The sequence below is a fragment of the Protomyctophum bolini genome (assembly GCF_963924005.1).
Source record: "Protomyctophum bolini genome assembly, chromosome: 13".
Taxonomy (NCBI): domain Eukaryota; kingdom Metazoa; phylum Chordata; class Actinopteri; order Myctophiformes; family Myctophidae; genus Protomyctophum; species Protomyctophum bolini.
In genome coordinates this window covers 39,027,147-39,049,894 of record NC_137874.1, presented here as the reverse complement: position 1 = coordinate 39,049,894, position 22,748 = coordinate 39,027,147, and the positions used below count along the sequence as shown (strand labels likewise).

At 43.4% G+C, this 22,748-nt stretch overlaps 2 protein-coding genes across 4 annotated transcripts in view; one reads left to right on the top strand and one right to left on the bottom strand.

Moving 5' to 3' along the window:
- LOC308327312 (serine/threonine-protein kinase PAK 3) overlaps positions 1-1,476 on the top strand; it is a 94,441-nt gene extending 92,965 nt beyond the window's left edge. Inside the window, exon 16 of the mRNA XM_080780635.1 lies at positions 1-1,476. This exon is cut by the window's left edge and continues 68 nt beyond it. Within this exon, the coding sequence (XP_080636761.1) occupies positions 1-22 (22 nt within the window). The 3' untranslated portion in view covers positions 23-1,476.
- A 7,813-nt stretch (positions 1,477-9,289) lies between these two features.
- Positions 9,290-22,748, bottom strand: part of LOC308327309 (calpain-5-like) — a 35,327-nt gene continuing 21,868 nt past the window's right edge. For 2 of the 3 annotated variants that reach the window (XM_080780632.1, XM_080780631.1), the window contains exons 10-13: positions 14,176-14,378; positions 11,983-12,101; positions 11,437-11,573; positions 9,290-11,125 (exon numbers count right to left, since the gene is read on the bottom strand). In XM_080780632.1, the coding sequence (XP_080636758.1) occupies positions 10,943-11,125; positions 11,437-11,573; positions 11,983-12,101; positions 14,176-14,378 (642 nt within the window). In that variant the 3' untranslated portion in view covers positions 9,290-10,942. The remainder of the gene's footprint in view (positions 11,126-11,436; positions 11,574-11,982; positions 12,102-14,175; positions 14,379-22,748) is intronic. The other variant, XR_013965182.1, reaches the window with a different exon arrangement.

Genomic DNA, 22,748 nt, shown 5'->3' with positions numbered 1-22,748 from the left:
CATAAAGAACAGCAGCCGCTAGAAGAAAGACAAGACACACCCCCCCTTACGTATACATACGTACGTATTGTACATACGTGAGGTCGCTACCCTGTACTCCCTGGTGTGTGTGTGTGTGTGTGTGTGTTAATTAGGGGGAGGACTGGGCATATGTGTGTGTGTGTGTGTGTGTGTGTTGGGGGTGGGGAGGAATAAACTGTCATCCGCAGTGCAAACAGGGGCGATTGTGCAAAAAAAACCAAACAAAAAATAACTGCAGCACAAGGACAACACACCCCCTCCCCGCTCTAAAGGCCTCAGACATGGGATGGACACCAGGGGGGGGGGATCCTCTCTCCCCCCCCCCCCCAAAAAAGAAAAACAACAAACGCTGCTGGAAGCATCCTAGCCTCCTCGCTCGCCCCTCCAGCTCGCTCTACTGTAACTGTATACAACCTTTAAAGCAGCAGCAGCTCCATCACAAGTGCGCACGTTGCGTGTACGTATGTTTGTGTGAGTGATTGTGAATGCGTGTGTGTGTGTGTGTGCGCGTGTGCGTGCATGCGCAGAATATACGCGCACATCTTTATGTGTCATAATACTAATATTAACCTCCCCTTGTTTCGGAAGGAGGAGGAGGAGGAGGAGGAGGAGGAGCTCCACCTCCCCCGCCCCTCAAAAAAATGGAGGTAAAGAACTTGAATCTCAGTGAGAAGAAGAAGAGCATGGAAAGACATTGAGGAGGAGCAGGAGGAGGGACTTATACGTGGAGGAGGAGGGACTTATACGTGGAGGAGGAGGGACTTATACATGGACTTAGGTGAACTTGTTGATGCATTGACCTTAGAACCTTGTCATCCCAGCCTACGGAACACATCCCCCCCCCCAAACCTTCTAATACGAGACGCCACCACCGTCATCCATCCACCTACTTTACCTTAAGCTACACACCTGCATCTGAGCTTAACATACTGATGAAACGGAGACACACAGAGAGAGAGAGAGAGAGAGAGACACTCTGGATGGATGGAGGGAACCAACCCCCTGAACCTGCATGACTTTTACTGGATTTGGCAACCGATGCTAAATCCTGTTAATTTAACTCGCACGAGGGTTTATAGGAGGATATCCGCCACCCAAATGAACCCTTTTGGGTTCCATCCGCAACACTCTCGGGAGATAGAAATGGATAGAATTAACCATGTTACTGTGTGTGTGTGTGTGTGTGTGTGTGTGTGTGTGTGTGTGTGTGGTTAAATGGGGGGCGGGGGGCAGGGATACCTTAAAATGTGTGGTGACATGTGTAGTGTTAGGGTAATCTATTTATTTATTGCTGAAACCTAAATTGACTGTATAATTACAATTTTCCAAAACGATTCTTTGAACCCTTTGTGATTTATATCTGAATCAAAATGCCCCCTTTTTTTTATATCTTCACCGTCCGACGGAGTGAGAAGAGGAGGGTTTTCTTTGGGCCTCATGGCGTCACGTGTATAACATAATTTCTTCTTACTTTTAAACCATAACATGGTGGTTTATTATGGGTCGGTTTAACCCATTCTGACCTGAGATCAGATTCATACGAGGTTTCCACTGGACACACACTGGTCTGATTAACCCATTCTGACCTGAGATCAGATTCATACGAGGTTTCCACTGGACACACACTGGTCTGATTAACCCATTCTGACCTGAGATCAGATTCATACGAGGTTTCCACTGGACACACACTGGTCTGATGAACCCATTCTGACCTGAGATCAGATTCTGAAAAATGTCAGTCGTTCTTCGATTTTTCAAAAATAGCAGACCTACAAGCTCATAGCGCGCCACTCGGTGGCGCGCTATGAGCTTGTAGATCTGCTATTTTTCAATAGCTAAAGCATAACATGATGCTGACACCAGAACGGGTTCCCGGTCAGAATGGGTTAAACCATAACATGGTTGGTTTATTATGGGTCCGGTTTAATATCAAAATGTTTGAAACATGGAAATGCAAAACCTGATGAATGGATGGATGGACCGCACGTTACTGTGAAAGTGTGTTTTACAGGTTTGGAGTCGTTGCTGTTTGTCCTTAAAAAAAAAAAACTTGTCCCCTTCAAAAGCTGGATGTCCCAAAACTGGACATTTTTTTCCAAAAGTGGCCTCTTTTTAAAACAGCTATGTTTTTTTTGTCGTATGACAAAAAGTCTAAATTAGTTACCAGTGGTGGAAAAATTACTCATTTGTTTTACCTTAAGTAAAAGTACCAATATGGCCATTTAGAACTACTTCGTTACAAGTAAAAGTACGGAATTGAAAATGTACTTGGGTAGTAAAGGTACAAAAGTATCGGCATTAAAATGTACTTAAAGTACTAGAAGTAAAAGTACTCATTGTGCAGAATGTGCCATTTCACAAGTTAAAATGTATACAACATCTATTGGAAAATAGCAGATCTATACAAGCTCGTGAGCTTGTAGATCGGCTTTTTTTCAAATGGCCGAAATGTATAGGGTTGAAGTGGTAAATGTATGTTCTCTGATCAAAATTTAAATCTCCAAACTTAACTAGTAACTAAAGTTTTCAAATAATTGTAGTGGAGTAAAGTAGAGGTAAAAGTACTGGAAATTGGAAATGGTGAAGTACAAATACCTCAAGATTGTATGTAAGTACTAGTAAAACTACTTAGTTACTTCCCACCACTGCCCGTCTCTAAAGCTTATGCAGCACAGTGTGTTGCATAAGGATGCAACACAACATGTTTCCATCCTACCAGCACAGTGTGTTGCATAAGGATGCAACACAACACGTTTCCATCCTACCAGCACGCTGCCATTGATTTAGCACTGGGAAAACACAGCATATATTAGAGGCTCTCCATGCGGTCACTGTTGAAAATAATAATTCAACAAAGAACCTTAAAAATTGTGATGACTATAATGATGTTAAAGAATGTTATAAAGTCTGGGGGGCTTTAAGAAATACCTTCCAGATAACTGTAACTCTTTTTGAACACTTCCGCAGGGCGCAGGCAAAGTACAGTATATAACAAAAAAGGCATTTTCATCTTTCCACAATCGCCAATTATATAAAGCCCAAACCACACCAAAGGGTCGGGTCGGGACAAAAGGGTTTTTAACAGGTTCCGTCCATCCGACGTGTTCACATGTCATAAGCAATCCAACCGACGGGTTGCAATGACGTGTGTACACGTACTAGGGAATCCTCAATGATACCAGACGAGAAAAGAATATTCCGAAATGTTATCCTTTTCCTTTTGTTTGTGGGACTCCCAAGGCCGCCGTACGCTTCGCTCTTCGCCGTCTTCGGTCATGCGCGGTCCCGTTTACTGCCCGTTTATCCGCTGCAGAAAGAATGCCTCGTCTCTCCTAATCCAGGGCGCTCTCCGTGGTGTGCATGCGTGTGCACATGCAATCTCGACGGCGCAGTCTTATGGCTAACAACAGATAGCCATCTGAAGCTAATGTGAGTAGCCTTTCCACTATAGATCAGATCAAACACGTTTAGTATACAACTGAAATAACGTATAGCCTACGTATTTTGGCGGTGTCGCTTCCCCACAATGAACAAGAACATAGGCTACATTTTTTGTGCGGGGATTGTGTTAAAAACTGTCCCGACCCGAGACTTTGGTGTGGTTTGGGTTTAAGACGAAAACTTGGGTGAACAAACGTGGTCCTTTAAAAGCATCAATGCTCAGGGGTCACCCTGACCCTGACCCTAACGCTCAGGGGTCACCCTGACCCTGACCCTAACACTCAGGGGTCACCCTGACCCTAACGCTCAGGGGTCATAATTATTGCCTTGACAATGTTCTTATGATCCCCGTAAAGTAAACGATGTATATCTGTGAATTTCTACCATTATATCCACGTCTCTCTATATGGCCTGCATGTCCATGAGGACAACACTGTAAATATAATTATTATCTCCTCTTCTCCCCCCAACATTTAAGTGTACAGTAATAATACTGATGTTTAGTTTACTCCGTTCCTGAATCCAGTCTTCTTTATGGTACTGTGTGTGTGTGTGTGTGTGTGTGTGTGTCGACCTGCGGTGATCTCCTTGGTACGTGTTCTTAAATGTTGGTCGCGTTGCGTTGAGTATACGTCCGTCTGTCTGTTGATTTGTGTGCAGACTGTGAGAGAATGCTATACTTCAGCCCCCCCTATCCCCCCCCCTCCCCTCCCCTCCCACCTCCGCTGCTACGAGTGGTGCATTATGACACGAGTGTGTGTTTGTTTCTTTGTGCCATTACACGATTGTACGCTGCCTTTTGAAGAGCCTTAAGGTTGACGATCATGTGGGTTGGTCTATCTCATAGAAAACAGCAAGTTCTCTCTCTCTCTCTCTCTCTCTCTGTGTACATAAGTAAGCTGTAAACTTCTGTGTTTGATAGCTTAGTAATGTATTTTCCATGTGGCCTCCTTGCGTGTGCCTGAGTCTTTGTGTGTGCGTGGCTGCGTGTGTGCAGTGTGTGTGTGTATGTGTGTGTGTGTGTGTCATTCGTTATAGGAGTAGGACCGTTGTGGGGGAGGGAGGGAGGGAGGGGGGGGGGGGGGGAGTGGGGGCTACCTCAATCTGCACTGAACTGCCGGTATACTTTGTACGGCGCCCCCATGTGGCCTGATGTGCACGGTAGCTGCTTTAAGGAAAAAAATAAGAAAACAATAAAGTCCAGTGTACGTGGTTCAGGAGGAGTGACTTCAACACTTGCAGGATGCTTGTGCATGAAAAACTGGGACAAAAAACCCTGAGAAAAAAATCCAACACATTGTATTTCATCCTCCAATAGTTTAAGAGATTGTTAGAATATTGTATGTATGTATGTTATGTAAATATGACTTTTTATGTTTTGTTTTTTCTTTTGTCTCTTCTTTTTTTAAGCAAATATGTAACTTAAAAATGACAATATTCAGGTCGCTATATGGTATGTATCTGTACAAAGTTTTGCACCCTGCTGGGGTTGACCGTCAAAAACACCAAGCCCCCCCCCCCCCCCCCCCTCCTCCCCCAGACGTATAAGGAACCAAGCACTTGTGTCGACACTACTGTCGACACTACGGACGGACATAATCGCATTGTGAAGCTCATAAATTGGCAATTTTTCAGCACGTTCGGCCGACAAAGCATGAGTCAGGGGTTACTGTATATAGCTGCTATAAGCAATAATATGTCAACATTTTAATGACCTTTTTACTTTTATATTTTTTTGGTATATTCAGACAGCCAGCAATGGGTAGAACGAACGCTCCCGTCTGCTTCCTGGTTAGTCATTGCGACCAGGTTATTTTTTTCAACCAATGACAAAGCTTCTATAGGAACATCTTTGAATGCAGATTGCGGCCCCTATGTGTCACAGTTTTTTTGGACATACAGTATTATTGCTTATTAGCAGCTATTAGCAGCTCGCAGTAAGGCCTGCGAGCGAGGGGACACTTAAGCCAGGGCTCCACTGGGCGAGTCTGCGTCGCGTCTCCGTCAGCGTCGTGTTGTGCTGCGTGTTGTGACTAAAAAATTGCCCCGGTTCGTTTTTTGACGCACGCACACGTTGACAGCAACATAAAAGAATGTTGCTGACGCGCAGTTTTCAAAAGCCTGCGGTGGAGTACCTCTAGCGTGACGTTGACGATGTCATGACACGAGCAGGACGCGACGGAGACGCGACACACCCAGTGGAGCCCTGGCGTTATCCGTCCCCCCACACACACACACACACACGCTGACCTGCCCCGCCCCATGGCCACACCCCTTACCCCCCCCTCTGTACAGGTGTGGAACTGTGAGCACAAAGATGAACATTGGGCGGGACAGAGAGAGAGAAACGGCTCTTATTCCATCCTGTACATTCCTCCTCCTGCTTATCTTCTGAATGTGTTAAAACATGTACATGTGGCGTGGAGAAGGAGAAAAAAAAGAAGAGAGAATTCCTCTAATTATTAATTAATGAATAATGTGTATCAAAGAGAATGGAACAAAGACAAAAAGATGTTTCTTTTTTTTAAATTATTATCAATTGTTGTTATTATTATTATTATTGCTCTTATTATTATTGTCTTAGGTTTGTAAAATAAAAAGAGACTGCTGATCCATCCGGCATACCTCAGCAGAACAGACCCCCCCCCCTTACCGCCCACCCGCCCCCCTCCTCCGCCCACCTCCTCCCCCATCGTTGGATAAAAAGGACACAGACGAGAAGTGGACGGACGGACGTTGGGGAACTATTGAGGTTTTGGATAAAAACTATTTTTAATTGTGGTTTGATGAAGCAATAGGACTTTTTGAATCTTTGAATTGTGCATGGCTGTGTCTTGAGTGTAAAAAAAACAAACAAAACGAAAAATATTGCAGTTTTGGGAACTGGACTGAAATAATAATAAAAAATACAAAAAAGATACAAAAAAAAAGAAGAAGAAAACTGTCAGACTTTGGTGCCCCATCATCATCATAATCATCGTAATCATCGTCATGTGTGCTGCATGTCTGTCTGTTTGATTTATTTAATGTTTCATTCAGGTCGACGACCCCTAGCTGAGAGAGAGATGAAGCAGGGACCCCCTTATCTGTTGACCCCCCCCAGTGGTGGAAACTTAAGTACATTTACTTAAGTACAATTTTGAGCTATTTTCTTTTTACTTGCGTATTTCTAATTTTCAGTACTTTTACTTCTACTCCACTACATCTCAGAGACAAATGTTATTTGTACTTTTACTGTTACTATTTTTGATTGCTATTACAAAACATACATGAATCACTTCAGCACTATTCTGACATGTCTGCATAATGAGTATGTTTACTTTTTATAAACCTCTGTACTTTTACTCAAGTACATTTTGAATTGCGAGTAATTTCTCCACCACTGGGACCTATACTCACTACAACGTTTAGACGTGTCGGAGTGTCACGCAGATGAGGCAAAGATTTCACCATTTCTCATGTCCAATTAAGGCACCCCTTGGTTTTGATTCTAAAGACGTGTATACACGATCATTGGCATAATTAGTGTTTAAGATATTTAACCTCTTAAACAGTCCGTACTTTTGTAAACTTTACTTTACTACTACTCTTTTTTTCCCCCCTCTATAAACCAAACCTTTTTGCTGAAAATTGCCGACGTACAAGCTCACGAGTCACGAGGCGTTGTGAGCTTGTAGATAGCTTGCAATATTTGTCAAATGGTGCATTCATATAGCACCTTTATCCAAGGCGCTTTACAGAGATTGTGCATTACATTCACCCGTTCACACACACATTCACACATCGATGTCGGCGGAAACCATGCAAGGCACCAACCTGCACATCGGGAGCAATAAGGGGTTCAGCGTCTTGCTCAACGACACTTCGACACTAACTGGTTCGAACCTTGCGGTTCCCATCCCTGATCCACTGCCGCGCCAGTTTGGCCAAAGTTCTCCTCAGAATAGGGATGCTCTAGGGTTCAACAACTTGACACACAGATTTGGTGGTCCCCCCTTGTAGAAACTCTGAGGACCCCCTAGGGGTCAAGGACCCCTGATCTAAAGCTGGTGGTTCTCAAACAATTTTCCATGTCAAGGACCCACCAAATTATGCTGAAGCCCCCCTACCAATCTCAAATATATTTTGTCTATCTATCTACCTACCTAAGGCCGCTACCAACCCATTTTACTTTTGCCCCTTCTAGAACCCCCCGTGACCCAACTTTGCAAACCGTCTAAGAAAAATAAATCACACAACAATGAAAACAAATGTCTGAAATTTACAAAAAGAAAAAATACATTCATTACAGATATGACCAAAAACAAGTTGAATACAAACATTTAGCAAACACAACGTTGTGTGATTGTCATAATAATAAGAATAATACTGGAATGGAAAACGACATCACTCGACAGCAGTTTGTATGGAAATGTGCGTGTGTGCATATTAATTAATGATAAAACGACATCATATCTTCACAAGAAGCTGTACGGAATGTTTGTTTATACAGTAAGTCATGAAAAAAAAGTAACATAATCTGACTGTAAAATTGCTTAGTGTGAAGAGGTGCTCCTGCAATTGCTGACAAAATGCGATAAAACCTGGTTTAAGTAACTATAGAGGGAACCGGAAACAAAGCGCTCAACACCCCCAAAACACACTTGTCCCCAACGGGTTTAACTGAGGTTACATTAAAGTTAGGGATTTAGGTTTAGTTTAGGTTTGGGCATTGTTTTACTGAGGTTACGTTCAGGAACATGGTTAGGTTTAGGCATAGTTTTACTGAGGTTTAATACGTACTGGAATAAGGTTTGGTTTAGGCATAGTTTTACTGAGGTTACGTTCAGGAATATGGTTAGGTTTAGGCATAGTTTTACTGAGGTTTAATACGTACAGGAATAAGGTTAGGTTTAGGCATGGTTTGACTGAGGTTATGTTCAGGAATATGGTTAGGTTTAGGCATGGTTTGACTGAGGTTATGTTCAGGAATATGGTTAGGTTTAGGCATGGTTTGACTGAGGTTATGTTCAGGAATAAGGTTTGGTTTAGGCATGGTTTGACTGAGGTTATGTTCAGGAATAAGGTTAGGTTTAGGCATGGTTTGACTGAGGTTATGTTCAGGAATAAGGTTAGGTTTAGGCATGGTTTGACTGAGGTTATGTTCAGGAATAAGGTTAGGTTTAGGCATGGTTTGACTGAGGTTATGTTCAGGAATAAGGTTAGGTTTAGGCATGGTTTGACTGAGGTTATTTTCAGGAATATGGTTAGGTTTAGGCATGGTTTGACTGAGGTTATGTTCAGGAATATGGGTAGTTTTAGGCATGGTTTGACTGAGGTTATGTTCAGGAATATGGTTAGGTTTAGGCATGGTTTGACTGAGGTTACATTGCGGAATAGCTGGTAGCAACAGTTCCCGAGGTTCTCTTACAGTATTTGCCCCGGGGCGAGCGTGTTTTGGGTGCGAGCGCTCTTGTATTCCCTCTAGTCTAAACTGTAGAAGGATGTGGAAGTTGTGGCATGTCCTTTTACATAACGGTTGGAAAGCTAACTCCTGCAACTACAAAGAAGAAATACAAAACATCGTAAACACAATCCATTCGTTCCTCAGCACTTGATGGGAGCGACAATACAGGCACTTGTATTTGTAACGGTGTCACCCTAAATGTCACCGCAGTACACCTAGAGTGTTGTATAGTACAAGATATTGTATGCGGAAATATTCGACAGTCGTACAAGATGTCAACGTAATAACGGCCAAGCTACACCAAGCGCGCGCATTTGTAATATGCGCATACGTGAGCACCGTACATGCAGACTTTAAAATAGGCCTGGATCATGACATGGATAAGTGCGTTTGTGCCAGGAAAAATCTTCGTCGACTACCTTTTTTCACTGACGAAAACTAAATGGAAACTAAATGAAAACTAAGCTATGATGACTAAAACGAAATATGTCGACAATTTCGTCAACAAATAAAACTAGACTAAAATGTTAGGAAGGGACTATAGTGGACAAGAGATCCAGTACAAGTAAAAGGCACAAGTCTTTTTACACTTTAGTCGACTAAAACTAACACTAAAACATTCCAGGTGACTAAAATGTGACTAAAACTAAATGTAAACTATTCAAAAGACAATGACTAAAACTAAAATAAAAACTTGCTGCCAAAAACAACACTGGTTTGTGCGTATACGTCCCATACGTGTATGCGCGCTTTCAAAAACTAAATCCTGGTGTAGTTTGGCCGTAAGATGTTGCACAGCATGTCAAATCCTAAGAGATAGTTATTCCATAACATACTGTAAGTCCCTCTTTGGTCATCATACATATATCCCTCTGCTATATCTCTGCAGTCACAGTGCAACTGATTCAGTACATTTAGCACAAAACATTAATACATCTTCTTTGTCATATTATTATCGTCCCACGGATGGAAGGAACCCCCTCCAAATGTCCTCCTGTGGCCCGGGGGGTTTAAAAATAGCCGCCCACTTGTCGCCGCCCCAGTGGAATCATTTATTAACTCCACCATCAACCCACTGTCGCATGCCATTATTACAGATGGATAGATATGGGTCGTTGTATAGGTCAAATTTTCCAAAAAAATAGCACCATCTACACTAAGGTTCACAACCTGTCAAGATGCGACAAATATTCTTCTCTGACCATTTAACTTTAAGTGGTCAGGTGGGTGTGGCCTTGTGCATTTCCAGAGCATGTGTGTTTTAATGGTTAATCGACCGATACAGGGATTAAATAATGGAAATCAAATCAGCTGATTTGTTTTTTATTTACGGTGGTCTTAATAAATGATTGCGTTGGAGCTGCACGTGTGCTGCTTCCTCTACGTAGTTTTCTGTGATTCCTTTTCCCCCCCTTGGCCTCAAATCTGTATTCATTTCACTCATCCAATTTGCACAGCCAATAGTTACAGAATAACTTTTAGTTGGGGGAACTTAGACCATTTGTGACCAATCTGCAAAATAAATGCTTACCAATAGCTTTCTTCACAAAATGTGTTCTTAAAGGTGTCTACTCTCACCTCTCAATTTGTTCCAAGCCTTTTGAAACTTTGTGACAGCTGCTGAAAGTTGGGGTTCCATTAATTAACAACCTATGCAGGCTTTTCTTTTTTTTTTACAAAATGTCATTCTGCTTACAGTACCATGTGACGTGTCAAACTACAAGGTATTCATGATTCTGAATCCATTGCAAAACTTTAGTTTTTGCACTAAAAACACTGCTTGGGCTAAAAACGACCAGTTTGACCCGTCACATGCTACTTAAAGCATGAATGACATTTTGAAGAATGTGCCCGCATTACGTTTATGAACACACATTGTGTGAAGAAAGCTATCGGTAAGCATCTATTTTTCAGATTGGTCTCAAATGTGTCTAACTTTCCCTAACTATCTGTAGCCGTTGCATTGCTACTGACTGTGTGCAGCCAGTCGCTGAGCCTCGCACACTGAAGGATGAGACGCGGTGCTGCGTGCGTTCACATGGCGGTGAGCTGCGTGGAGGTGACCACCCTCAGGCTGATGGTCCCCGGCATCTCCTCGGCCATGCGCGTGCCCCTCTTCCTCAGCTTCAGCCTCTGGGGGTCCGTGGAGTCCTTGACCGTGGCCGCCAGCGTCACCTGGCCCATGAACTGGTCCTTCACGGCGTTGCTGTTCCACACCTGGCGGGAGGCGAGGCGAGACGAAGACGAGACGAACGGCCGGGAAACATTTAGAGAGGTAAAAAACGAGAGAGTTAGCGGAGTGGAGAACTATAGGGATAGGGTTTTTTTTGCTCCTGTTACTTGGTACTTGGTTCTTAGTTCCTCTCCTCCGTTGCATCTTACCTCTATGGTGATTGGTTTATTAGTTCCTCTCATTGCATCTTACCTCTATGGTGATTGGTTTATTAGTTTCTCTCATTGCATCTTACCTCTATGGTGATTGGTTTATTGCATCTTACCTCTATGGTGATTGGTTTATTGCATCTTACCTCTATTGTGATTGGTTTCCGTGGTTTCTTCCTGTAGAAGATGGCTCTGGTTGCAAACTCTGGCTCCAGAGTGTCGGGATGGGTGGTGGAGCGCACCGACTTCCCCTCGCAGTAGATGACCACGTAGGGGTCGGCGCCTGATAGGGGACACGCAAAGCTGTGGGTTTTCATTTCAACGACCCCCGTAATAACTCTGGGAATGAACTCATGTCACGGGGATCAGGAGGGGGCCTAGTACAGACACTTGTGGGACTCCGGTCAACTAAGTATAGGGTTCAAGTGGTTAAATAGGTTGAGACTATAGTCTTTTGTTTTCCTCCATGATTTTGTAACCCATTTTTTCACCCAGTGTCAATTATCTAGTGTAACCCTGGGCTCTATACACTCCCTCTGCCAACCTGGGGAGAGCAACGGACTGACCTCATGCTTCCTTCAGTGCATGAGGAATCAAAAATCAACCAATATTGAACAACTATAGTGGTTCAATGGATCATAATATATGTATCTAGACTATACTAATACGTGTATACTAGAGTGGTTTGTTACCGGCGTTGTCTTGCTTCTCCAGTCCCTCGGCTGCATGGATGTAGACGTGCGTCACCATCTGAGGGTAACCAAGGAACGCACTCCAGCACTTTATGGCAGGCTTATCGTCTGTCAGCTCCCTGTGAGAGAACAGTCATATGTAATGTCACTTTATCATCTGTCAGCTCCCTGCGAGAGAACAGTCATATGTAATGTCACTTTATCATCTGTCAGCTCCCTGTGAGAGAACAGTCATATGTAATGTCACTTTATCATCTGTCAGCTCCCTGTGAGAGAACAGTCATAATGTAATGTCACTTTATCATCTGTCAGCTCCCTGTGAGAGAACAGTCATAATGTAATGTCACTTTATCATCTGTCAGCTCCCTGTGAGAGAACAGTCATCTGTAATGTCACTTTATCATCTGTCAGCTCCCTGTGAGAGAACAGTCATATGTAATGTCACTTTATCATCTGTCAGCTCCCTGTGAGAGAACAGTCATATGTAATGTCACTTTATCATCTGTTAGCTCCCTGTGAGAGAACAGTCATCTGTAATGTCACTTTATCATCTGTTAGCTTAGCGCCCTGTGAGAGAACAGTCATGATGTAATGTCACTCTAAAGGTCTTTTCAGACGGGGAGTGACTGACACGCCTAGTAATTCATCCTCAATGAGAGGCGTGCGTTTATTTTGGACGTGCGGAGAAGTTGAGGGGCGACTTACACAAGCGTATATTTTCACAGGCGCGGCCCATAATAATGAAATGATTTCATTGCGTTCTGACTCGTGACTCAATTGGACTTGGTGGGGGAAGAGTCGCGAGTGCTTTGGTCCGAGACCGAGTCGAGAAATTATGGGCGAGACCGGAAATGAAAATGTGGATTCGAGACTGGTCTCGAGTACTACAACACTACTTATGAAGACACAAAAATAAGCGCAATAGTGCATCAGCCGACATGGAATGACCTCACATTGTTAACGCTACATTCTTCAGCGTTACCTGAAGAGTGAGCGAATACTGCGGCGGCCACCATCGTCCACACTGGCCGGCTGCCTTGAGGACGTACAGGGCTGGATTAAACACGACTTCCTGCAACTTAACAGCCCCAAAACGGAAGGCATGTTCTCATCGGCGCCCCACACGAGGTCTGGGCCATCCCCAATATACCTGGCCAGAACCTCACCCTCTCACCCATCCCCAATATACCTGTGGCCAGAACCTCACCCTCTCACCCATCCCCAATATACCTGGCCAGAACCTCACCCTCTCACCTGTAGTCACCAACATGGGTGTTAATTGAAATGGACCCTCGATCACCATGCAGACCTTAAGATTCCCACATTAAACACCTGTGCAAAAACCTCTTTCTTTCCACCTCAGAAACATATCCCAGCTCCGTCTGTCCCCCACACTGTCCTCAAGGCTGGACTAATACTATACTGTAGCCTGGCCCAGCCTGTGTGGGTTCAGGTCTAGAGGGGCGGGTGCCGGTCGAAAACAGGCTTTGGATCCTATCTGTTCACCCCTCCGACTCTCCCCCGGTAGATAACAGAAGTGGGGTTCCTACGCCAGAGGCTTTTCTTTTTGAGACGACTGTGAACGAAAATAAGAGCCTGGGTACCGAGGCTATATACTGTAGGACTGCAACGCACTTCTCATCGGGATCCCTATACGAGCATCCAGAAGCTCCAGTAAATTCAGAACAGTGCTGCTCGGATCCTGATGACAATGCGGAAGTATATTTCACTTTATTTCACTATTTTAAAAGGGGACTTTTAGGAAAAAAACTTTTTCTTTTTAACAAGGCTTTTGCCTACTGTATGCACTGGTCCGATGCCTCTATGCGTCTTTTAAAACTTTTACACTTCTCATGTCACTTACATCTTACATTTGTATATACTTTTTTGTGCCATGTAGCACTTTGAAATTTGTTTCAAATGAAAAGTGTGTTGTGAATAAAATGTATTATTAGTATGATTATTATTATTAGTTGTATTATTAGGTGTAGTATGTGTACAATTTAATTATTATTATTGTTATTATTGTTGTTGTTGTTGCTGTTATTGTTGTTATTATTATTATTGTCATTGTTATTATTATTATTATTATTATTATTATTATTGTCATTATTATTATTATTATTATTATTATTGTTATTATTATTATTATTATTATTATTGTTATTATTATTAAAGAGGCCCCATAAGTACCTGCATCCAGAGTCGACGTCGGTGAAGACGCGCAGCATGAACTCTCCCAGCGTCAGCGGCCTGAAGGTGGAGGGGATGATGACATAGCGCCCCCTAGGGAGCGAGCAGCGCTTGAACACGGTGCGAGCGTTGATGTACAGAGACGTCTCCACCGTCTGCTGCGTCAGGATGTCATGCATGCGGTACTTCCTGTTCAGCTCCACCTTATTGAATGAAAGGACCATACACAGGAAGCAGGAAATTAATCCAAATGATCGTCACGACCTGCTGACCCCTGCTGACCTGCTGTCCCCATTCCAAAGGTGCAGTAACATGATTTTTAATTTGGTTAACCTAGACCTGAGACTTGAGATTCTATGTCGTCGAGAGAGAGAGGGAGAGAGAGAGAGAGAGAGAGAGAGAGAGAGAGAGAGAGAGAGAGAGAGCATGCATGCATGCATTCCCAGGAGCTCTCTCCAACCAAGAACCGGTAGCTATGTTTTCAACTTGTTCCGCCTTTTACCTATTCTTCATCCTATGGATTACGGACGCATGCTTTAATTCAACATGGAGTTTACACCAAGAAGAGATGGAACGATACGGAAACGAAGCAGAGGAGTTTGAGTTTCACAGCGACTATTTCCTCCTAAATGGTTTGGAATGCAAACACATTTCTTTTGGGTCGGCGGCGATTCATGGCCTGTTAACAGCGAACCCGAATCGCAAGTACAAGCCCCCGACTGGCAAAATGGATCGCAGAACTGTGATTATTTTATGCCTGTTGCTATCGGGAGACATTCATTTCAATCCTGGACCGGTTACACGATCACAAGCGGTCTCACAAGCGAGACTGCTCCTACAGCAAGAGGTACTTCCGCAAGCCACAGCCGTTTCCATCGCAACGCGCCACGGCTTCCAGAGCGCCGCCTCCATGGACTTGACCACGGACGCAACTCCAAGATCAGCCTGGGAACCTCCAGCCTCTCCCCCACAGCATACAACCAACGCCAGCGGACCCCCTTATTTCACCGCGGGCGTTATGTTTGCTGAAACCAACCCGGCTGTGATCGAAACCGAGGAACACCCCCCCCTCCCCCACACCCCCAGTCAATCCAGGACTACTGAGGACAATGGCATTGACATGTGCAGGACATGTCCTGACATGCACAGTCAATCCAGGACTACTGAGGACAATGGCATTGACATGTGCAGGACATGTCCTGACATGCACAGTCAATCCAGGACTACTGAGGACAATGGCATTGACATTCCACCGCCCCTCCCCACTCACACCTCAGCCACGGAAATTCCACCGCCCATCCACATTCACACCTCAGACTATTTCAACACAGACGAAATTAACACAATCGTCGAAACCAACGGCCTTCATCTGTTTCATTTGAATGTGAATAGCCTCAGTCGCAAACTGGCAGAGATCAGACATCTATTTCAAAACGGTAAGGCAAACATCCTGTGTTTTTCTGAAACTAAGCTTGACGAGTCCACTAAGGACCCAGAGATAGAAATAGAAAACTATACTGTCATTAGGAACGACAGAAACAGGCATGGTGGTGGCGTGTGCATGTATATTCACAAAGACACTGAATATGTTACTCGTACTGAATTACAGCATGATGAAATTGAAACTGTGTGGGTTGAATTAATTTTCAAAAATGCTAAATCAGTACTAGTTGGCACCGTCTATAGACCGCCTGATCAGCACGGGTTCTATGATATTCTTGAGGGGTGCTTAGCTGGGGAGGAATCTGTAGAGAAAATCCTGATTGGCGACTGGAATACGGACATGCATCGTAAGGAAGTGCCTGTGTTTAAATCGTTTAGTCGGCTCTGTGATCTGCATGGTTTCAGCCAGCTAATTACCCAACCCACAAGAGTGTGTGATTCTACTCAAACTGTCATTGATCTCATTCTGACCTCGGACAAATCCAGAATCTCCAAGAAAGGGGTTATTGTATGTGGGCTCAGTGATCATTTTATGATTTTCTGTACCCGCAAAATACAGAAACTAAAATTTGACTGTCACAAAACAGTCATATCTAGGGACCTCAAAACCTACTCTAGTGAGGCCTTTAACCTAGAACTGGAGAGACTGGATTGGTCCGATGTGCTCAGGAGCTCACTAGTCGAAGAAGCATGGCTTGGCTTTAAAACCAAATTTACAACAGTACTAAACAACATGGCTCCTCTGAGAACCATCAGGGTCAAAACCCGCTCGGAGCCATGGATGAATTCGGACATACTGACTGCAATGAAAGCCAGAGACAACAAATGCTCTGAACTTCTTAAATGCAAGTCCAAGCTAGCTAAGCGCTTCGACAGTGATCTCCAAACCAAACTGTGCATCCTTAAAACCCAATGTAACAAGCTAAGAAACGGTGTAATTGCCATGACCAAATCAGCCAAAAGTAACTTTATCAATGATAAAGCCGAGGAAATCAAAAACAATCCTCGGGAGCTCTGGAAGCTACTAAATAACCAACTAGGCTGTGGTCAGAAACTTAAAACCAGGTTTACTAACATAAACATCAAATCAAATAACACCCTCATCACTGACAAGGTTGATGTAGCCAATCACTTGAACATCTTCTTTACAAACATTGCAACAATGCTGGTTAACAAACTGCCCTCCCACTCTGGGCGTTTTGGTGTAGAGCACATCAAAGGCTTCTACAAAAACCTAGGTGTTTGTAAAGATGATTTTAAAATGACAATGGTAACAACTGAGGAGGTACTTAAGAAACTGAGTGCCCTCCAACCCCACAAGGCCACTGGCCATGACAATATTCCCTCCAAATTTCTCAGAGACTCAGCCATTTCCATAGCTCCAGTCATCACCCACATAGTTAACCTCTCCATCAAACAAGGACAGGTCCCCAGAGATTTTAAACTGGCCAAAGTAACCCCCCTGTACAAAAAAGGGAGCAAATTAGAACCCGGCAACTACCGCCCTATTTCTATTCTAAGCTCCATCTCGAAAGTGATGGAAAAAATAGTCTATGAACAGGTTGAAAAGTATCTTGCCACTAATAAATTGTTGTACGAGTTCCAATCTGGTTTCAGAACATCCCACTCCACTGACACATGCCTTCTCTATTTGAGCGACCACATCAAACACGAGGTGGATGCTGGAAAATACTGCGGCATGGTCATGCTGGACCTCCAAAAGGCTTTTGACACCGTGAACCACTCCATACTGGTTAACAAGCTTAAAGCTATTGGTTTTGATAGCACATCAGTGAGCTGGATGCAATCCTACCTGGAGGGGAGAGAACAGATGGTGGAAGTGAACGGAACACTGTCCCCCCCCCTCCCAGTGAGCTGTGGCGTCCCACAAGGAAGCATACTAGGGCCTTTACTGTTCCTAATATATGTAAACGACATGACTTCAGCTTGTGACTGCAACTTGTTCCTGTTCGCAGACGACTCAGCACTGCTGGTCTCGGACAGGAACAAACTGCAGGTTGAAAAGACCCTCAGCTCTGAACTCGGTAGAATCTGCACCTGGCTCGCTGATAACAAACTATCCTTACACCTGGGAAAAACTGAATCCATTCTCTTCGGATCAAATAGTAATCTCAAAAAGGCAGATGGCTTCTTGGTTAGAGTTGGTGATGATATTATCACACGGAAGGATCAAATTACCTACCTAGGTTCCATCCTGGAGGCCAATCTTTCCGGTGATAAGATGGCCACCAACGTAATCAAAAAAGTCAATCAAAGAACAAGATTCCTCTACAGGATCTCCTCACTGGTCGACAAAAACACCTTGAAGACCTTAACAGGAGCCCTTGTACAAGGTTTCTTTGACTATGCATCCACCTCCTGGTACCACAGCACCTCAAAGGCCCTTAAAACAAGGCTCCAGACCTCCCAAAACAAACTGGTCAGGCTCCTACTTGGCCTCACCCCCCGAACCCACCTCACCCCTGCCCACTTTGACAGGCTGGGATGGCTTAGGGTCGACGACAGAGTACAGCATCTTGCAATGGGTCTGGTCCACAAGATTAGATACACCACCAAGATACCCATGTACCTGTCTAAATACTTCCTTAATGTAAACGAAGTCCACACCCACAACACCAGAGGGAGTGCAACAAACCATGTACAACCCAGATTCGGCACAAACAAGGGACTAAATTCTTTTCGCTCCTATGCGACCAAAATGTGGAACGCCCTACCAACAGTCATTAAGACATGTGAATCCCTTGGCTCCTTCAAAACTGCTCTCAAAGGGCACCTACGGATGGCTGCAATTCGAAACTGGCCTCTGTAAAAGCTGAATTTGTATCTGGATTGTACTATGTTTTTGTATGGACGTGGTGTTGGGTGCCTGCACATATGCACACATGGCATCAACGCATGGTGTTGTGTGCAGGCGCCCTACACTCTGTCTTTGTACTATGGATTGTACTATGTTTTTGTATGGACGTGGTGTTGGGTGCCTGCACATATGCACACATGGCATCAACGCATGGTGTTGTGTGCAGGCGCCCTACACTCTGTCTTTCGTTTTCTTTTCTTTTATCCCCCTGTTCCCCTCACTGTATATATACTTTTTTTCCCTTTTCGCTTCCTATATGATGAATTCCTGTTCTGTTCTTTAACTACATAGAAGTGTCTATTTGTTTGTCTCTAAATGTTTTGATGAATTGAACAATGTGGACCCTGTTGTAAACAAGTGTAAGGCTTAATTGGGTCGTCCACTCACAGTTAACAGTCTTTGTATTGAGTTTGTGCTTGAAATGTACTGTAATTCTGCAAACTGTTAATAAAGATTTCAATCAATCAATCAATCAGACACAGGATAGACAAGTGTAATTGGAAGTGATACACTGAGGAGTTTGTACACTATAAAATTGAGCCTGATAAATGAGGGCAACCCACTTGAATGGGTTGCCAAGTTTCCACATGATGTTCTATCATGTTGGATTCGTGTTAATGTGTCTTTTCGCAGAGATGTAACCACGTAATACTTGACCTTTGGCTCTGCAGGCTTACAGGCTGTTATGATCCGTCTTTTTTTACCCAAATAAATCATTTTAGGCCCATTTATACACTATTAGTAACATTAATTATTTGTCAACAATAACATCTGCATCCTATGCAGGCAGACACTGGTGTCTTTTAGATGTGCTGTCTGCCTGGAGTCGACAGCAGTGAAATACCACTGACTTCACTGTTCTGTGTGGTGCATGCCAGACACAGATGCATTTCTTCTGCCACCTTGTGGTGTAAATGGGTACAACATGTGTATTTCCACTGGGACAGAACTTCAGAAGGCCCCAGTGAAAGGCTTGTGGAACAGTGAGGATTGTACCGTTATTGAGAGAGAGAGAGAGTTACTGAATATAAATATCTTAGAATCGGACTTGAAGGACAACTTTGTGTGTTTTTTCAACCAATGTTCATGTTTTTACAGAGGTCGTTATTACAGAAAGTAAAAGATGAGTGCAATTCTTTTTCCATTTGCTGCTTTCTTTCGTAGCTATATTTGACAGGGGGCCGGCTGGGACATTTTATGCAGATTTATTTATTATTATTTAATATTGTCCTATACTTACTAGACCCCAGAAAATTACATCTGGCCACAAAAGATCACGGGAGCTGACAAACTGACATTTTAAGCCCAATAACACAGAGTATGGCAGGCCCCTAGTAGCCAGTTGTTCATTCAGACACATGGAAAACTGTGGCCAGATGTGGAATGCAATCCTTTAAATACCATTATAAACAATCTTTGCCAGCAAACTGTGATGAAATGACATTTCTTTACCGGAATGGAACCAGCTTCCCTAAACGGAAAGAAAACTTTCCTCTAGGGGAAAAAAGGTTTTTGAAGTATTATTACAGGATTACGGGATTCATAGAAATGCTGCTTCTTCCACTCTTAATCCCCTCAGTGGTTTTCAACCATTTTCATATCGAGGTCCATTATTTATCCTGCCTTTGAGCCACGGACCACCATTTGTGACCAGATTTGACTGAGAGCCTGCCATCGTGCTTTTCACTAGAGGAGAAGAACTACATTTATTTAGATTTTATCCAAAATGAGTTAATAGCACAGGCAGACTCTTCACATACTAGAGTATGTCTGAAATAAGTGTCAGAGCTGAAATCGACATGTAAATATGAAATAAATGCTTAAACATGTAGCTAGGTGTAATGTTAGAGTCCACAGAAGTGAACCTTTCAAGCCTGTTTTTTCAACTTTTTCTGCAAGACATTACATTACTCTATAAGCCACATCTCCAAAACTGGTGGGTACCAATATGTCAATTTGAAGCTATTTGATTTCCTGCTGCTTTCATATGACATGAAAAAACAAAAATTCAAAAAAATCCAATGACAGTCCCTCAGTCTCCCAGCACCAGGCACTTCATTCAGGAGTGGTGGATTATAATGGCCCTCCTAAAAGGCCTCACAGAGGGTTTTTTGGGCTTCCTCCTCATGGAGGACACAGGCTGGGGCGCTAACCCATACTGCTCACCCTATAATATGATGTAAGGTGCTATAAAGTAACAATATAATTCAGGAGTGTTGTGGGTGTAAAATGTTGTTTACCTTAACCCTGAGCAAAAAAAACGTAGTTTGTGAACCACTGCCCTGCAGTATAATGATGAATACCATCTGATAAGGTGCACAGCTCTGTCTTCTCTGGCAGGGAGAGATGTGTAATACACATCTATTTTAAGGACATTGTTGGAACTTCACAATAATGCTGATGATGTGAACTTTGGCCTTTTGGTCTTTTATGTTTTTTATGGTCCCCCAAGAACTGAATTCTGAAGAATCTGAATTTGGAAAGAACAGCCTATTTAATTTAGTGCCCCCCGAAGTAACCCTACTTCCCTATGGGACGTCATAAAACCACCACGAACGCAAAACCCCCTGCCTCAATATATATAACCCATTTAAACGAGTTTTGAGCTGTGCATATTGTATCTAATAATGTAATCCTGGCATCACTGAAAATTTGTTTAAAAATGAATGTGGAATAAGAGGAAAACAAACACAATAATGTATTATGTATGTACTGTATAATGCAGCTTCACACGTGTGTGTGTGTCACTGTCTTTTAAAGTCAACCACCAACATGGGTATTGAATCAACATATTCCACGCTAGACTCACCTCAAACCTCTGTCTACAATATAGTTGGACAGTAAATAAGACTAATAATAAGATATAGACTCACCTGATACCTCTGTTGTCTACAATATAGTTGGACAGTAAATAAGGTGTGTTTTGCTCAGTAGAGGGAGATAAGACGATGAGTAATTGTTGTGACACGGTTTCATTGTGTGACTCACTGAGGAGGAGGAGGACATTTTAATAATGAGGAACAATAGAAAGTCTACTGGTGCGTTCTAAAAGGGGCGTTTGTAGAAAACCGCAGAGCAGGGTTTTAGAGAGGACAAGAACCTTTGGTATAGCCAGCCCTTGATCTGCTCTGTAGATAACGTCGCCATAATCTATCGTAAAAAAACGGGGTGGTATTATGATCGAGGATTAGACTATTTTGATGTTGATTCAATGTTAATTTTCCACACATGAGTCTTGAAAAATGAGGTCGTCTTATAATCAGTGTGGTCTTATATCCGGGACAATACGGGTATATGGAGATAAGAGGTCATTCACCCTGTGCGGTTGTGCCCCTCTTCGCACCCATTGGTTTACCGTTTTGTGGTTGGACAAAAATCCTCTCTCTCCATCCACTACCAATGAAATAATAACGTGTTTTTCAGTTGCTTCGTATTGATATTATGTGCACTCAATTCTTATTTTGAACTTGGTATGATGTGACTGGGCAATGGGTGCATCATATCATTGTTTTAATTTTTTCCAAAAATGATGTTTTAGTAAATTCAACATAATCAAGGCAGAATGAGCCTGCTGGTTAGTCGGTCAGGGACCAAATCAGAAGGCTTTACAAATGGTGAATTTCTGCCCTTCAACAACAATAATGCGTTTCCCCCAAACGCATGCCCTTGTGTCCTGCCTTCATGGACACATGGCTCGTTTCGGGGTCCCTGTGGTCATCTCGTCTTTACGAGCCTCTGTCAGCCAGCCCAGCGCGTAGGCTACAACACAGCACCGATAAGAGTGTCTGGGACGTGTGTTGTGAATGTAGCCAGGGCTCCTCCAGACCACTTGAAAATGCTGCGAGGTCTGCTCTGGCTCTGTCGCATACTGTGATTTAAAAGGGCTATAATTCCAGTATCACTATGACGTGAAATGTGAAATTACAGTCCAGGCATCGGTCAGGGCTTCGTATTTCAACTCAAAGCGACGTTTGGCCGAGGTTCGGTATGTCTTTAATCAGTGATGATTAAACGTGGTGTTGAAAACGGTGCTTTTTCCCCCCCGATTCTGATCCTATTATGTAACGTCTGTAGCGTGATGATCGTTATATAAACAACCAACGACTGGTCAAACGCTGTTTGTTCAACAAACGAGCAGAGAAGTGAATCGTACGTGGGCCAGATTCTCTCTACAACGACAAGGAGCCGGCAAACATGCAAGCAAGCGTATAAAGAAAGACAAACGGCTTCAACAACACCCCCAAAAATAAAC